This window comes from Pongo pygmaeus, chromosome 2 (assembly GCF_028885625.2).
Source record: "Pongo pygmaeus isolate AG05252 chromosome 2, NHGRI_mPonPyg2-v2.0_pri, whole genome shotgun sequence".
Lineage (NCBI taxonomy): Eukaryota > Metazoa > Chordata > Mammalia > Primates > Hominidae > Pongo > Pongo pygmaeus.
The window spans coordinates 96,073,568-96,089,120 of NC_085930.1; the positions used below are offsets into that span (position 1 = coordinate 96,073,568).

Genomic DNA, 15,553 nt, shown 5'->3' on the forward strand with positions numbered 1-15,553 from the left:
TTTCTAGTTCTGTGAAAAGTAATCTTGGTAGTTTGATAGGAATAGCATTGAATCCGTAGATTGCATTGAGCAGCATGGCCATTTTAACAATATTGATTCTTCCAATCCTTGAGCATGGGATGTTTTTCCATTTGTGTCATCTATGATTTCTTTCAGCAGTGTTTTGTAGTTCTTCTTGTAGAGATCTTCATCTCTTTGGTTAGATATATTCCTACTGTGTGTGGGTATGTGTGTGTGTATATCTATTGTAAATGGAGTTGCTTTCCTTTTTTTTTTTTTTCTTTTTTTTTTTTCTGAGACAGAGTCACTCTGTTGCCCAGACTAGAGTGCCGTGGCACAATCTCTGCTTACTGCAGCCTCCCGAGTAGCTGGGATTACAGGTGCATGCCACTACCGCCCAGCTAGTTTTGTATTTTTAGTAGAGATGGGGTTTCACCATGTTGGCCAGGCTGGTCTCGAACTTCTGACCTCAAATGGTCCACCCACCTTGGCCTCCCAAAGTGCTGAGATTACAGACGTGAGCCACCGCGCCCGGCCAGATTGCCTTCTTGATTTAACTTTCAGCTTGAATGTTATTGGTGTGTGGAAATGCTACTGATTTTTGTACATTGGTTTTGTTCCTGAAACTTTACCATAGTCATTTATCAGTTTCAGGAGCCTTTTGGCAGAGTCTTTAGGGTTTTCTAGGTGTAGAATCATATTGTCAGAGAAGACAGATAGTTTGACTTCTTTTTCTATTTGGATGCCTTTTATTTCTTTCTCTTGCCTGATTGTTCTGGCTAGGACGTCCAACTTTAAGTTTTGATTGTATGTTAAACAATGTGTATAAAATAATTATACAGGCTAAGGTTTTCTTTGTTTTGTTTTGTTTTTGTTTGTTTGTATTTTGTAGTTGAGATGAAGTTTCGCTCTTGTTGCCCAGGCTGGAGTGCAGTGGTGCGATCTTGGCTCACTGCAAGCTCCACCTCCCGGGTTCAAGCTATTCTCCTGCCTCAGCCTCCCAAGTAGCTGGGATTACAGGTGCCTGCTGCCACGCCTGGCTAATTTTTTGTATGTTTAGTAGAGATAGGGTTTTGCCATGTTGGGCCGGCTGGTCTTGGACTCCTGACTTCAGGTGATCCACCCGCCTTGGCCTCCCAAAGTGCTGGGATTACAGGCGTGAGCCACTGCACCCGGCCAGGTGGTATTATTTTCCTGCAGAAAAATCATGAGTTTTTTCCCTATTTCAGGTAGCTAGGTTGTATTGCTAATCAATTCAATTGAGAGTTGACCTAAGTCAGAGTTTTGTTGCAGCATTATTGAGCTTTAGTTTACTTCTGGCTTCAAACGTCTTCAGAGTAAGAATTGTCCTGCCATATGATTGGCCCTTCCCTGTAGTAGGATTTTGGGATCTAAGTGTTCTGAGACTAAAGAAATCTCTCTGTGTGTCTTTCCAGCCAAGCCCTTGGTCTCTTGTGTCACTACATGCTGAGCAAAAGCATGGATGGTTGGGAGAACCAGCTTGGCATTTGGGCTCCTCCAAATTCAAATCTGTCACATAAGCCCACACAACCATTAAAGTCTCTATTGGTTTCTTCCTACTTTGGCTAAGTCCTTCTGTCTATAGCAGGCCCAATCCAATATCCACCATGTCCAGACTTAGAAAATGTCCCCAGGGTGAAAACAGCTGTTGCTTTGTTCTTACCTAGAAAAGGCTCATCATCCCTTTCTGAAACTGAGTTCTTTTATATATTTATTTGCATCCAAAGTACTTCTATGTGTTTAAATTTTTTATAATTTTAAAAAACTTATTTGTTTATTTCTGGTTACTACAGTGTGCAGGATTGTCTGACAGGTCTTTCTATATCCTAACCAAAAGTGAAATTCTGGGAAACACTATTAAAAGGAGTTATTTTCATGCAGCATACACCCAGTACTATGATGCTATGATCATTCATAACTTATAATAGGGAAGACTAATACATTAAAAGTATTTTGAGTCTATGTTTCTCCTCTTGATTTGAAAAAATAATAAAGTTTTAAGAAATAATAAACAATGAAGATAGTTTTTTTTAACTAGTAAATTTAAAATCTACATTTATAAGACAGGTATGACATTTATAATATTGTGTTGTAGAAATGCATTACTTTTTTTTATTTCAGGAATTTTTGGAATGTGCTCATGAAGCCTGCAATGTACATAATCTTCAGCCTGTTAAATTTTTTCTTGAAAAAATTATTCAAACATATGAAATGATGATTGTTAGACATGGGTAAGATTATATATTGCTGTAGTTAGATGTTATTTCTTAATTAAGCTGTTAAAACAACTAAAATCCATGAACCAAAGACTTGGCAAACTGATTAGGTGAGTTGAGAGCAACCCCCACCCGCCCCCTGACCCCCCAGTGGTTTAAAAGGCAAAGGTTTATTTCTCATACTGCATGTCCAACAAGGGTTGGTGAGAAGTGCTCATTCAGTGACCTAGTACTAATAAATACCACCATTTGCATAAAAACACACTCTTCCCTTCCCAGGGAGGCACCTAAAAGTTCTAATCAATAAATGAACCAGACTCAAAGTTCAGGATCCCTAGGTGACGATGCATGATAGCCTTTGTATCATATCTGGAAGTTGTTCCTCTTGATCCAGAGACCTACAACCTAGAAAGACAAGTTATCTTTTCCTCACAAACCCAGTGCACAATAGTGGGCTTATCAGAACAGGATTACCAGAGCAAACACTCCCATTCAGAAACTGAATAATAGAAGACACAGCCAACACTGTTCTGTAGCAATTCTGAAATCCAGCTGGTCATGTGAGGGCCCCAGTTCTGGAGATGGATTGATTGTGAAACTAATAGAGTTTAAACTTCAGGACCTCTCACCTGAAGGGCCTCATCTAAGGAGCCATAAGCATTTTGTATATGTGATTTATTATACAGGGTGTCATTAAAGTGGCTATGGACATTTTGTATTTATAGTTATATAAGTAAAAGTTATATATATGTTATATAAGTAAGTTATGTGTGTGTGTATATATATTTATATTTACTTAGCCGCCTTTCTTAAAACCTGAATCTACTTCTGCTTGGTTTTTGCTACCAGGGAGGGGCTTTCCAGTTTAATTCTTCTTCTTGGGCCTTAGTTTAACCTTCTGAGAGGTCTTTCCATTTCCATTTTCTTCTCTGGGCACATATGAAGTGGGCAATAGAGAAAATACTGTTCTTGGGGGAGTTGAGAAATGTTTTCAGCTTGCTTCCTGCCTGTAGAAAGTTGGGATCTCAATGGTCACGATTTTTTCTAAAGGTAGGGTTACAAAAACATTATGTAAATTTTTAAACATATACAAAAATAGAGGGAATAGTACAGCCAACCCTTATGCATCCAATACCCAAGGATCATTTTAAATATTATTTATTATGTATTTTTGAGATGTAGTCTGTTGATATCGCCCAGGCTGGTCTCAAACTCCAGGGCTCAAGCGATCCTCCCTCCTGAGCTTCCCAAGTAGCTGGGACTACAGGTGCGCACCACCATACCTAGTTCCCAAGGATTATTTAAGTCTTGAACATTCACTTATATTTTAGACTAGACTCACAGTTTTTTTGGTAGTAAACTCCCTAAAAAACAATCAGCTTTTTATCTATTTGATTCTAGACAGCTCCATGTTCCTATATCCATAACTACTGTCCTTAATAAGCCATACCTTTTAAAATTTCCTTGAAGTATCTTTGACCTTATCAGGCTTTGTGGAGGGAGCCACAATCTTAGTCTGTTTTTCATGAATCATTTTATTCTCCTGAAATGATTACTGGGAATTATATTCCTTTTTTTTTTTTTTTTTTGGAGACAGAGTCTTGGTCTATCACCCAGGCTGGAATGCAGTGGCAAGATCTCGGCTCACTGCAACCTCCACCTCCTGGGTTCAAGTGATTCTCGTGCCTCAGCCTCCTGAGTAGCTGGGACTACAGGGACATGCCATCACGCCCAGCTAATTTTGGTATTTTTAACAGGGTTTTGCCGTGTTGGCCAAGCTGGTCTTGAACTCCTGACCTCAAGTGATCCACCCACCTTGGCCTCCCAAAGTGCTGGGATTACAGGCATGAGCCACCCGGCCCATATTAATCCTTCATAGGTTTTAATAATGTGATACAATGACCCTACCCTTGATTTGATACTTGATGCCAAACTGAGTTTTAATAGATTTTTGTTTAAAGGTTTTCTTAATTTTATCTTTTACCAGTTGCGAATGAGAATAACCTGATACATTCAATTCTAGAAGTCCCTGAATTTCTTGACTCCCTCTTTCATTCCTGCTTGCAAACTGACCATGTTTTTTTCTGGGCTCATTTCTTAGTTATGGTTCTTTTTTAAATGAAACCAGTACCTGTCATTATATACTAATAACATTCTGTTTACTATCCTTTTCACCTAAAATTCTCATTTCCTTAGGTAATTAGCTGTCTTCCAGGTAATCTCAAGGAATACATTTACCAAATGTTTCATCATTCATTGCATGACAATAATTGTCCATATTTTAGCCTCTGATACCAGTTAATTTGTCACTCACAACCTGGCCTTTAAGCCAATGCCACATTAGGGTTTTATTATTATTATTATTATTATTATTATTATTATTATGGCAAGAATACCCTCCCCCCTTCTAGGTACCAACTTTTGTTATTAAGGGTGGGCTAGGATATTCTGTAAGGACTGTCAACACCCAAATGTTAGTGATTTAAAAAACAAAGATTTATTTCTCATTTATATATAGTAGGTTACCAGGGCAGCCCTGCTCATTATGACCACTCAGGGCCCAGGCTGTTAGAGTAAGCACCACTTCAACATTGTGGGTCACGGCCATGCTAGAGGGAAAAGGGAGCTCTGTGAGGTCTCTAGCTGGCAATTACCTATCCCCACTTGGAAGTAATGCCCATCATTTCCATTTACTACTCATGTTAGAACTAGTTACCTAGTCTTTCCACAAGAGGGCCAGAAATCCTATATGTGCCAGGAGGGAGGAGATCCAGAAATAGTCGGTAAAGAACACTAATAGTTTTATGGCAAATGAAGACTTTGGGAATATAAATCTTTCCCAGTTCTCTCCTTAGCAGGCTTCAGGTTTAGTTTTTTTAAGAGTATACAGATAATAAGTTTTCATTGTCATTTGGAGATTGTTTATTATATTCCCTTTTGGAGAAAATAATATTAGAGTGAAGAATTTGTAGTCAATCAGTTCAGAAATTAAATATGTTTTCTTCATGTCTGAGAAAAATTCATATGATTTCAAAAATTATAAGTAGTAATTATCACAGAGTAAAGTTTTATAGACTGATATAAATTATTTAACTTTTTAAAGACTTATTGTATAATTATTTCTTTTCCTTCATAGTTTTATGTTAGTAGGAGAGCCTTTTGCTGCTAAGACAAAAGTTCTGCATGTGCTGGCGCATACGCTAACTTTAATGAATGAACATGGCTATGGAGAGGAAGAAAAGGTCATTTATAGAACTGTAAACCCGAAATCTATTACTATGGGCCAACTTTTTGGACAGTTTGACCCAGTGTCTCATGAGGTAACCTAAATATAAGTATTCCCAACTCTCTTATGGAAAGTGCCTGTTAAAACAAGAAATGTGAAGTATTTTCATAGTTTCACTCTTAAATCCAATTTTATGAGGAGAGCTTTTTAATTCTTTTTTTTCCTCCTCAGTGGACTGATGGTATTGTGGCTAACACTTTTAGAGAATTTGCCTTATCAGAAACACCTGACCGGAAATGGGTTGTATTTGATGGTCCTATTGACACTTTGTGGATAGAGAGCATGAACACAGTATTGGATGATAATAAAAAGGTAAATCATGATCAAAAGAGAAGCAGATTCAGCCAAGATTAAGCAATTTTATGTGTTCAACAACTAAACTAGGACTCTATTTAGAATAAAGGATGCAGCAAGTTGAGTAGGTTTATAAATTCTCTTTTCAATAAAAACTGTGCTATAGTAAGTCCTTGGGTTAATTTTTTTTTTTTTTTTGTAGAATGAAAGTATATTGTATTAAAATTACTGTGTTAGCCAGAAGACATAGTAATCTAGGGTGAGAATAAGTTGTTAAGTGACTTCAGTCTTATGGTTTCTTATAGAACTTTAATATTTTAGGATAAAATAACAAAAGCCTAATTCCTTTTGAAAACATGGAATGCTTCAGTGTTTATATATAGTATATCACCTTCGGCGCTATGAGATATACAAAAGAACTAGAAAGTGAAAGTATTCTAATATTTATTTTAATTGAGAGACAACATATATAAGGTATAAAATGTATACCAATTTCAAGTGTAGATTCTATGATTTTTAAAATATGTTTTTATACTCACATAATCATCACCCAAAAAATGACACATGAAATTTCCTGTACCCTACAAGGTTCACTCATGTTCCTTCCTAGTTTGTTTATCTTCCTCCAGAGATAATCACTCTTCTGACTTCTATGATGAATTAGTTTTGCCAGCTCTTGAACTTCATATATTGGAATCATATTCTTCAGTGTTTTTTTTTAAATCAGTATATGTGTGATGTTCATATTATTGTAGTTCAGTTTTGTTAACTTATTTATGTCTATATTAGTATCCTAGTGTGTGAATATATCACAAATTATTTCCATACTTGCATGAAATGACTGCCCTACTAAATAAACAAACTCATTTAATTAGCATTTAAAGATACACTCAAGGCCGGACGCAGTGGCTCACGCCTGTTATCCCAGCACTTTGGGAGGCTGAGGCAGGTGGATCATTTGAGGTCAGGAGTTTGAGACCAGCCTGAGCAACATGGTGAAACCCTGTCTCTACTAAAATACAACAACAACAAAAAAATTTGCTGGGTGTGGTGGCGCGCGCCTGTAATCCCAGCTACACAGGAGGCTAAGGCAGGAGAATCACTTGAACCCAGGAGGCAGAGGTTGCAGTGAACCGAGATCACACCACTGCACTCCAACCTGGGCGACAGAGCAAGACTCCATCTCAAAAAAAAAAAAAAAAAGATATACTGAAGTACTTTATCATAAGTGGTTAATCATTCACATTCCTTCTTTCATTCATTCAGTAATATTGGTTGAGCTGAGGGTGGAAAGTAAATAGAGAAGAAGCAGGAAGGTTATTCTAATTGTAGAGTGAAGTCTAAGGGTTCAGAGCCAAGTAGATGGATTGTCTCTTACTGCATGAGAGGGAATTATGAAAAGACAATTATAGGTGAGTGTATGGATTTGATTGTGGAAATTTGAAGGCAAATCCTTGTGATGATTTCTCTTTTCTTCATGAAGTGATGGGCCTTGGTTCTTTGCAAAATTAAGGATAAAAGAAGAGACTTAAATTAGCCTTTGTGGAAGATGGGAAAGAGAGCTACCTAGGAAAATATAGAAGCACTTCTGGGTAGCACTGAGAGCCTGATTGAGTGAAAGACCATAAATTATTAGTAGTAGTACCAAGGTCTGCCTTTGTGAGATACTCTCTACCAGTCTAAGCAGCTTAGGTGTAGGTGATATTGTAGGCCTGGAAATATAGTAAGACTTTAAAGATATTGACATGAGAATGGTAGAAGCATTAGACCATAGGACAAAAGCTGCCTAATGAAAGAAGTGAAAACATCAGGGATGTGAAAATGAGGAGCAAGTGTAGTAGGAGACAATGAATGAAATAACTGGATGGATTGGAGGCTGTGGGCAGAGACTGAGATACTTGAATTTAATATTTCAGAATTGTGTAGTATTTCTGGAGAGAAGGTCCCAGATACATAAAGTGGACAGCTGGAGTGGAGCAAGGTGGTCAAGGATCTGATGGGCAGCCGTGTTGAGATTCTCAGTCTTTATAAACACTGGATCAGGCAAGAGTTATAGTAGAGAGAGAGAGATTAGGCCATGTCCCAAGGACTTTAGCTATTGAGAAGGGAATCATTGAGTACTGTTGAGTGGCAGGAAAAAAACAGGGGTTGTCAAGGGTTGTAACTGGGGATGGAATAGAAGTCGTTGGGAAACAACACAGGGCAGTGAGGAGAATGCTGACCCTACCTTTCAAATTTGTGCAGAGTTAGGAGGATGTTTGCTGAAATAATCTGGTCAAAGATTAAAAGTATTCTAGACCAGCACATCCAGTAGAACTTTTTACAGTACTGCAACTATCTGCGTTCTCTGAGAAGGTAGCTACTAGTCACATATGGCTACTGAGCATTTGAAGTGTGGCTTAGTGCAGTTGAAGAACTGAATTTTAAATTTTATTTAGTTTTAGTTAGTTAAAATTAAATAAAAATAGCCACATATGGCTAGCAGCTACCATATTGGACAATCCACCTCTAGATCATTTTACAGCTAAGAAACGGAATCCGCAAATGTTAAATTTCTCATTGTTGACATGTGACTACATAGGGGAAAAACTGGAACTAAAGTGATGATTGTAAAAGCAGAAAGGAATCACTGAAAACTAAATGTAGAAGAATTTAAAAGACTTAGTAATAAAATTAATTTAGGTATCAAGTTAATAATAATTATTAATACTATTAAAAGTTAATGATAATTCCATAGGTGCAAGCCAAAGAGATTGAGGAGATAGGATGGCTTTAATAATAGACAAGATAGAAATTTGAGGGAAAGGAAGCAGTTGATAAATTCAGTTTTTGACATATTTGATAAAAGAAGAAATGTTTTAGATTAAGAGACCAAGGAGACATAAAAAACCCAATGCATAGTCTTTGATTGAATTTTGCTTTGAATAAATCCATTGAAAAGACATTTCTGGTACAACTGAGGAAATTTGAGTATTGACTGAGTATTAGATGATAATGAAGAATTATTAATTTTGTTAGATGTGATAATGTTATTGTGATTACATAGAAAATATACTTATATTTTGGAGACATAGGCATTTGGATGTGAAATGCCATGATGTCTGTAATGCTCTTTAAACTGTTTTTTTAAAAAGGTAATGGCAATATGGCAAAATCTTAACATTGATTAAATCTATGAGCTGGGTATATGAGTACGCATGCTATTCTCTATTTTCTATTTTTTAATTTAATGAAAAGGTCTATGGTCACTTTATAAATTCAGGAGTATTTCACTTAATTTTCTTAATAGCCGATATTTCTATAGGATTTTATAGGTTTTGGACTTTGTCTTATAGTCCCCCTTCCTACAATTCTACGAGAGAGCTATTATCCCTGTTTTATAGATGAAGAGACTGAGACCCAGAGATGTTAAGTATTTGCTTAAATACTTAATAATTAACAGGGCTAGACCTAGAATTAAGATTTTCTGGCTTCCATTCTAATTCTTATTGCATTATATCACAGGAGCTACTTTATCTTATACATAGTATAAATTTTTATCTGAGAAACTTGAAATTTAAAAAAATAAATGTTTGAAAAATAATTGCTTTTAGCTTTGCCTTATGAGTGGAGAAATCATTCAGATGTCCCCCCAAATGAGCCTCATCTTTGAAACAATGGACCTTTCCCAGGCATCCGTAAGTTCATAATTTAATACAATGGTGGTTTGTTCATTTCTTCATTCTTTAATTTAGCCAATAAGTATTTTTTATTATATGTCAGAAAATGGGTTAGGCACTAGGAATATAAAGATGAATAAGACACAGTGTATGCTTGTTTAGGGAGGATGAGAAGCATGTTAATAATCCCAATACACAGCTATATGTTAGTGTTTTAAGAGTGTGAAGAGGATGGCTGGGCACGGTGGCTCACGCCTGTAATTCCAGCACTTTGGGAGGCTGAGGCGGGCAGATCACCTGAGATGGGAAGTTAGAGACCAGCCTGACCAACATGGAGAAACCCCATCTCTACTAAAAATACAAAGTTAGCCAGGCGTGGTGGTGCATGCCTGTAATCCCAGCTACTCGGGAGGCTGAGGCAGGAGAATTGCTTGAACCCGGGAGGTGGAGGTTGCAGTGAGCCGAGATCATACCATTGCACTCCAGCCTGGGCAACAAGAGTGAAACTCTGTCTCAAAAAAAAAAAAAAAAAGTGTGGAGAGGAGTGAGCATCTGTGAGGAGGATGGATAGAAGAGCACCATGGAAGGTAACTGAGTGTTTGATCTGATTTTGAGGAAGATGTAAGACTTCTCCAGGGAGACTGGATTTGGAAATCCTAGGCATTTCCAAATCGAGATAATGTTTAAAGACATGGAGCCTTTGCATGTCTGGGGAACTGAACTGCAAATAGTTTTCTGTATGGGGAACGTCTAGACTGTGTGAAGCTATGTGAGGCAGATGGGAGCTAGATTATGAAGGATCTCATGAGTCATCCTAAGAAGTAGTTGATAATTGCCAGGTGCCACTGGTATAAAAGCAACAGTGCAAAAAGAAAATTTTGCCTTTTTTCTCTAGCCTGCCACTGTAAGCCGTTGTGGTATGATTTATTTGGAGCCTTCACAGTTAGGATGGGAACCACTTGTGTCTTCTTGGTTGAATTCACTGAAAGGACCTCTGTGTGAACCAGAACACCAAGCTCTTCTGAGAGGACTTTTTGTGTGGTTAATACCACCCTCTTTAAACCAGCGTAAGAAAAAATGCAAGGTAATCCTATAATTCTCTGACCTATTCAAGTTTCTTTGTTTCCATTCAACTTGACTAAGTCTAAAGTCACAGTGGTTGGTAGAATGAATAACTAAAACCAGTTTGTCCTTATGCATTTACTATCCACCGTTGGTTTTATATTGCTTAAGTTATAGCTGAATAACTCAGGGGTTGAATTTATTCCAGCTAAACTATTTGTATACAACCATAGTGTCTAAAACTGTAAAAATTCTAATTACTTTCCGTATTTCAAATTATTTTAAATATGTGCCTCTAAAAACTCACATGTATATTTAGTGAGTTTATGAGTTATTTAATATTTAGTATTTTATGACAAAACTTTACATATTGTATTAGCTTCCCAGGGCTGTCATAACAAATTGCCACAAACTTGATGGCTAAAGCTACAGACACGGTGGCTCACTCCTATAATCCCAGCACACTTTGGGAAGCTGAGGTGGGCGGATCACTTGAAGTCAGGAGTTTGAGACTAGTCTGGCCAATATGGTGAAACCCTGTCTCTACTAAAGATATAAAAATTAGTGGCATGGTGGTACATGACTGTAATCCCAGTTACTCAAGAGGCTGAGGCAGGAGAATCACTGGAACCCAGGAGATGGAGGTTGCAGTGAGCCGAGATCATGTCACTGCGCTCCAGCCTGGGCAACAGAGCAAGACTCCATCTCAGAAAAACCCCCCCCAGAACCAAAAAACACCCAAAAACCAGAAATTGATTGTCTCACAGTTCTGGAGACCAGAAGTCCAAAATCAGGATGTTTGTAGGGCTATACTTCCTTGGAAGCTCTAAGGGAGACTCTTTTCTTACCTCGTCCAGATTCCGGTTGCCTCAGGTGTTCCTTGGCTTGTGGCTACATAACTCCAACCTCTTCTTCCATCTTCACATGGCCTTCTTTTTATTTTATTTTATTTTTGAGACGGAGTCTTGCTCTGTCTTGCTGTGTCACCCAGACTGGAGTGCAGTGGAGCAATCTCGGCTCACCACAACCTCTGTCTCCCAGGTTGAAGCAATTCTCCTGCCTTAGCCTCCCGAGTAGCTGGGATTATAGGCACGTGCCACCACACCCAGCTAATTTTTTTTGTATTTTTAGTAGAGACAGGGTTTCTCCATGTTGGCCAGGCTGGTCTCGAACTCCTGACCTCAATTGATCCACCCACCTTGGCCTCCCAAATTCCTGGGATTACAGGCATGAGCAACCGCATCCGGCCAATCTTCACGTGGCCTTCTACTCCACATGTCTCTCCTCCGTGTGACAGTTACAAGGACTTGGATTTAGCACCCACTAGATAATCCAGAATGATGTCTTCCTCCTGAGATTTTTAACTTAATTGCTTCTTCTGAGACCTTTTTCCATATAAGATCACATTTATAGGTTCCTCAGGTTAGAACATGGAAATATCTTTTTGGGGACCATTGTTCAACCATTTCCACCATCTCCTACACACACACATTAGCTTCTTACATATAAATAAATATATTGATATAGAGAGGGGAAAGAGATAGTTTTATCCTAAAATGTTGTTCTAGGGATAGAAAAAAGTCCCATTTAAAAGAAAAAAATGAGCAATTCCACTTTATGAAGATTCTGTATAGTGTCTTCATAGAGAAAATAGACAAAGTCCCTTGCAGTTTTAAAGCTCTAATGCTATATGTTGTAAATAATACAAAATAGGCTCCACCTTTCCAGGTAATGAGTAATGGATTTTCTTCTCATAGTTCATTCTCATCCAGTCAGTCCCCAGATTTTTTTTTTTTTTTTTTTTTTTTTTTTGAGACAGAGTCTCTCTTTATCCCCCAGGCTGGAATGCAGTGGCACTCCACCTTTCAGGTTCAAGTGATTCTCGTGCCTCAGCCTCCCAGGTAGCTGGAATTACAGGCGCAATTACAGGCGCACACCACCACACCTGGCTAATTTTTGTATTTTTTTGTAGAGATGAGGTTTCGCTATGTTGGCCAGGCTGGTCTCGAACTCTTGGCCTCAAGCAATCTGCCCACCTCGGCCTCCCAAAGTGCTGGGATTACAGGCATGAGCCACCTGGTCCAGGCCCCAGGATCTATTGATTTTCCCTTCTTGATAACATTTATACCTGTCTTCTTTCCATCCCTGTTTCTGCAGCCACCTCCTCGCCCCACCCTTCCCGTTATAGCATCTCAATTCTGACCATCATCACTTCCTACCTGAATCAATACAATACAGCTGCTCTGGTCCAGTCTACATCCTGCTACAGAATGAAGTTTCCAAAACACAAATCCTTTCTGTTTATTCCTTTATTTAAAACCCTCCCTTGGAACTCTCTTCCTCTCGTAATTAAATCCTTAATACAGCATATAAAAACGTTTTAGGATCTGACTCTTGTCTATTTTTCAAGACTAATTTTTGGGCATTCCTCCTTCATACCCTATTTTCATATCCTACAGAATCCCCTTAATAATCTGTGTCTGCTCACATCTCCATTTCTTTGTATACATTCCCCTGCCTTGAATATCCTTCCCTTGTTCACCTGGCAAACTTACATTTTCCTTCCAAGTTCAGCTCAGCTATTATTACTTCCTCCAGGAAGCCCTCCTTGGTGTATCTCTCTCCCGTTTTCCTCCTTGTGCACTCCTCCAGTTGTTTATCCCAAGCACTCTAGTAGCCTCCTCCTACCCTGAGACTTTCTCTGTCATATCATTATTACATCATATTGTTTTTGTCTATTTAATTTTAATGTCACCCATTTTTAGGGATTCTTTTATTTCCATATCTCCTAGCTTGCCACATAGGTATAGTATGTTTTTCATAAATGTTTGTTGAATGAATAAATGAATGAATGGCTCTTAGAGACTTCATTTCTGCTATCCTTAGAACACTGTTTATTCTCTTGAAGTAGCTAGTTTTCATTTGTCAGAGAATTTAGAATGTATTATGTGCGATTGTACAATTGTTATGTATAATTGTGTAATATAATATGGGAAACTAAAATATTTGAGAAATGTTTTATCATGCCTACTTAAAGTTTTTAAGTTTAAATATTAAAAAGACCTTAAGAGGCTAGGTGTGGTGGCTCATGCCTGTCATCCCAGCACTTTGGGAGGCTGAGGCGGGAGGACTGCCTGAGTCCAGAAGGTTGAGGCTGCACTGAGCTGTGATCATACTACTGCACTCTAGCCTGGGCGACAGAGTGAGAGCCTATCTATTAAAAAAAAAAAAAAAAAATAGCCTGGTGGTGCACACCTATAGTCCTAACTACTGGAGAGGCTGAGGTAGGAGGATCCCTTAAGCCCAGGAGTTGGAGGCTGCAGTGAGCTATGATTGTGCAACTGGACTCCAGCCTGGATGACAGAGTGAGACCCCATCTCAAAAAAAAAAAAAAAAAATAGACCTTATTAAAACCATGTATGCTTTTATCAGCTTTTAAAAATAAAGTGTTTTTCTTATCTTCTAAATAAGATGAAAATTAAGAAAGTTATCTTATTTTCACCTTGCAGGAACTGATTCCTACAAGCAATAGCAATGTGGTTGTATCTCTCACACGCCTCTTTGAAGTGCTACTTTGCAATGTGGTAGAAAATGATCCTACTAGCAAGCACATTCGTGTTTGGATTATGGTTGGTTTTATACTTCATGTAGTTTTTAATTACGAATAAATTATGCTTCTGGTACATGATGTTTATATTGAGAAAGACATGACAAGATCCAAAGCTGTTTTTTGGTGAGCATTGAAAGAATAGCTGGAGGCAGTAAAGTTGCCCTGATGCCTGGTATTCTGATATAATAAAAAGCACTGTAAAGAAATGAAAATGTCAGAAGGGACCAAAACTATCTATTTTTTTTTTTTCGAGACAGAACAGAGTCTCACTCTGTCACCCAGGCTGGAGTGCAGTGACGTGATCTCAGCTCAATGCAACCTCCACCTCCCCACCCCAGGTTCAAGTGATTCTCCTCCCTCAGCCTCCCGAGTAGCTGAGATTACAGGTGACTGCCACCGCACCTGGCTAATTTTTGTATTTTTAGTAGATATGGAGTTTCACCATCTTGGCCAGGCTGGTCTTGAACTCCTGACCTCGTGATCCACCTGCATCGGCCTCCCAAAGTGCTGGGATTACTGGCATGAGCCACTGTGCCCGGCAACTGTCCTTTTTTTTTTTTTTTTTTGAGATGGAATCTTGCCCTGTTGCCCAGGCTGGAGTGCAGTGGTGTGATCTCAGCTCACTGCATCTTCTGCCTCCTGGGTTCAAGTGATTCTCCTGCCCCAGCCTCCCGAGTAGCTGGGATTACAGGTGCGTGCTACCACACTGAGCTAATTTTTTTTTATCTTTAGTAAAGACAGCGTTTCACCATGTTGGCCAGGCTGGTCTCGAACTCCTGACCTCAGGTTATCCGCCCACCTCGTTCTCCCAAAGTGCTGGGATTACAGGTGTGAGCCACCACGCCCAGTCAACTATCCTATTATGAAAGATTATAATTTGATCAACAATAAAGTGATTTAATATTAAACAAATTTGGACATTAGGTGAATTAATTTTATTAATTAATTAATGTTAAGCCAGCATGTAGGCAACATAAAAGCTAGCTATGAAAGACCAGGAGTAGGCCAGGTGCCGTGGCTCATGCCTGTAATCCCAAAACTTTGGGAGGCCAAGGTGGGCAGATCATTTGAGGTCAGGAGTTTGAGACCAACCTGGCCAACATGGTGAAACCCCATCTCTACTATAAATATAAAAATTAGCCGGGCGTGGTGGCAGGCGCCTGTAGTTCCAGTTACTCAGGAGGCTGAGGCAGGAGAATTGCTCCGTCTCAAAAAAAAGCCAGGAATAGGCATCCAGCCAGCTAGGTGGAGTGTTGCAGGCAGAATTCATGGAGGCCTCACGTAGGGAGAAGTCAGTAGTCTTGGTTAGCTAGGCCAGAGGGAATGGCACAAGTAAACAGATTATCAAGAGCCTGAGGAAAGAGGTTTTTAATGTCTTTTTCCTGGTCTATGCTGGTTTCCCATG

At 38.8% G+C, this 15,553-nt stretch overlaps 1 protein-coding gene across 1 annotated transcript in view; it reads left to right on the plus strand.

Moving 5' to 3' along the window:
* Positions 1-15,553, plus strand: part of DNAH12 (dynein axonemal heavy chain 12) — a 269,687-nt gene that overhangs the window by 118,219 nt on the left and 135,915 nt on the right. The window contains exons 32-37 of the mRNA XM_063661044.1: positions 2,143-2,252; positions 5,374-5,557; positions 5,695-5,835; positions 9,411-9,494; positions 10,372-10,560; positions 14,048-14,167. Coding sequence (XP_063517114.1) covers positions 2,143-2,252; positions 5,374-5,557; positions 5,695-5,835; positions 9,411-9,494; positions 10,372-10,560; positions 14,048-14,167 — 828 coding nt within the window. The remainder of the gene's footprint in view (positions 1-2,142; positions 2,253-5,373; positions 5,558-5,694; positions 5,836-9,410; positions 9,495-10,371; positions 10,561-14,047; positions 14,168-15,553) is intronic.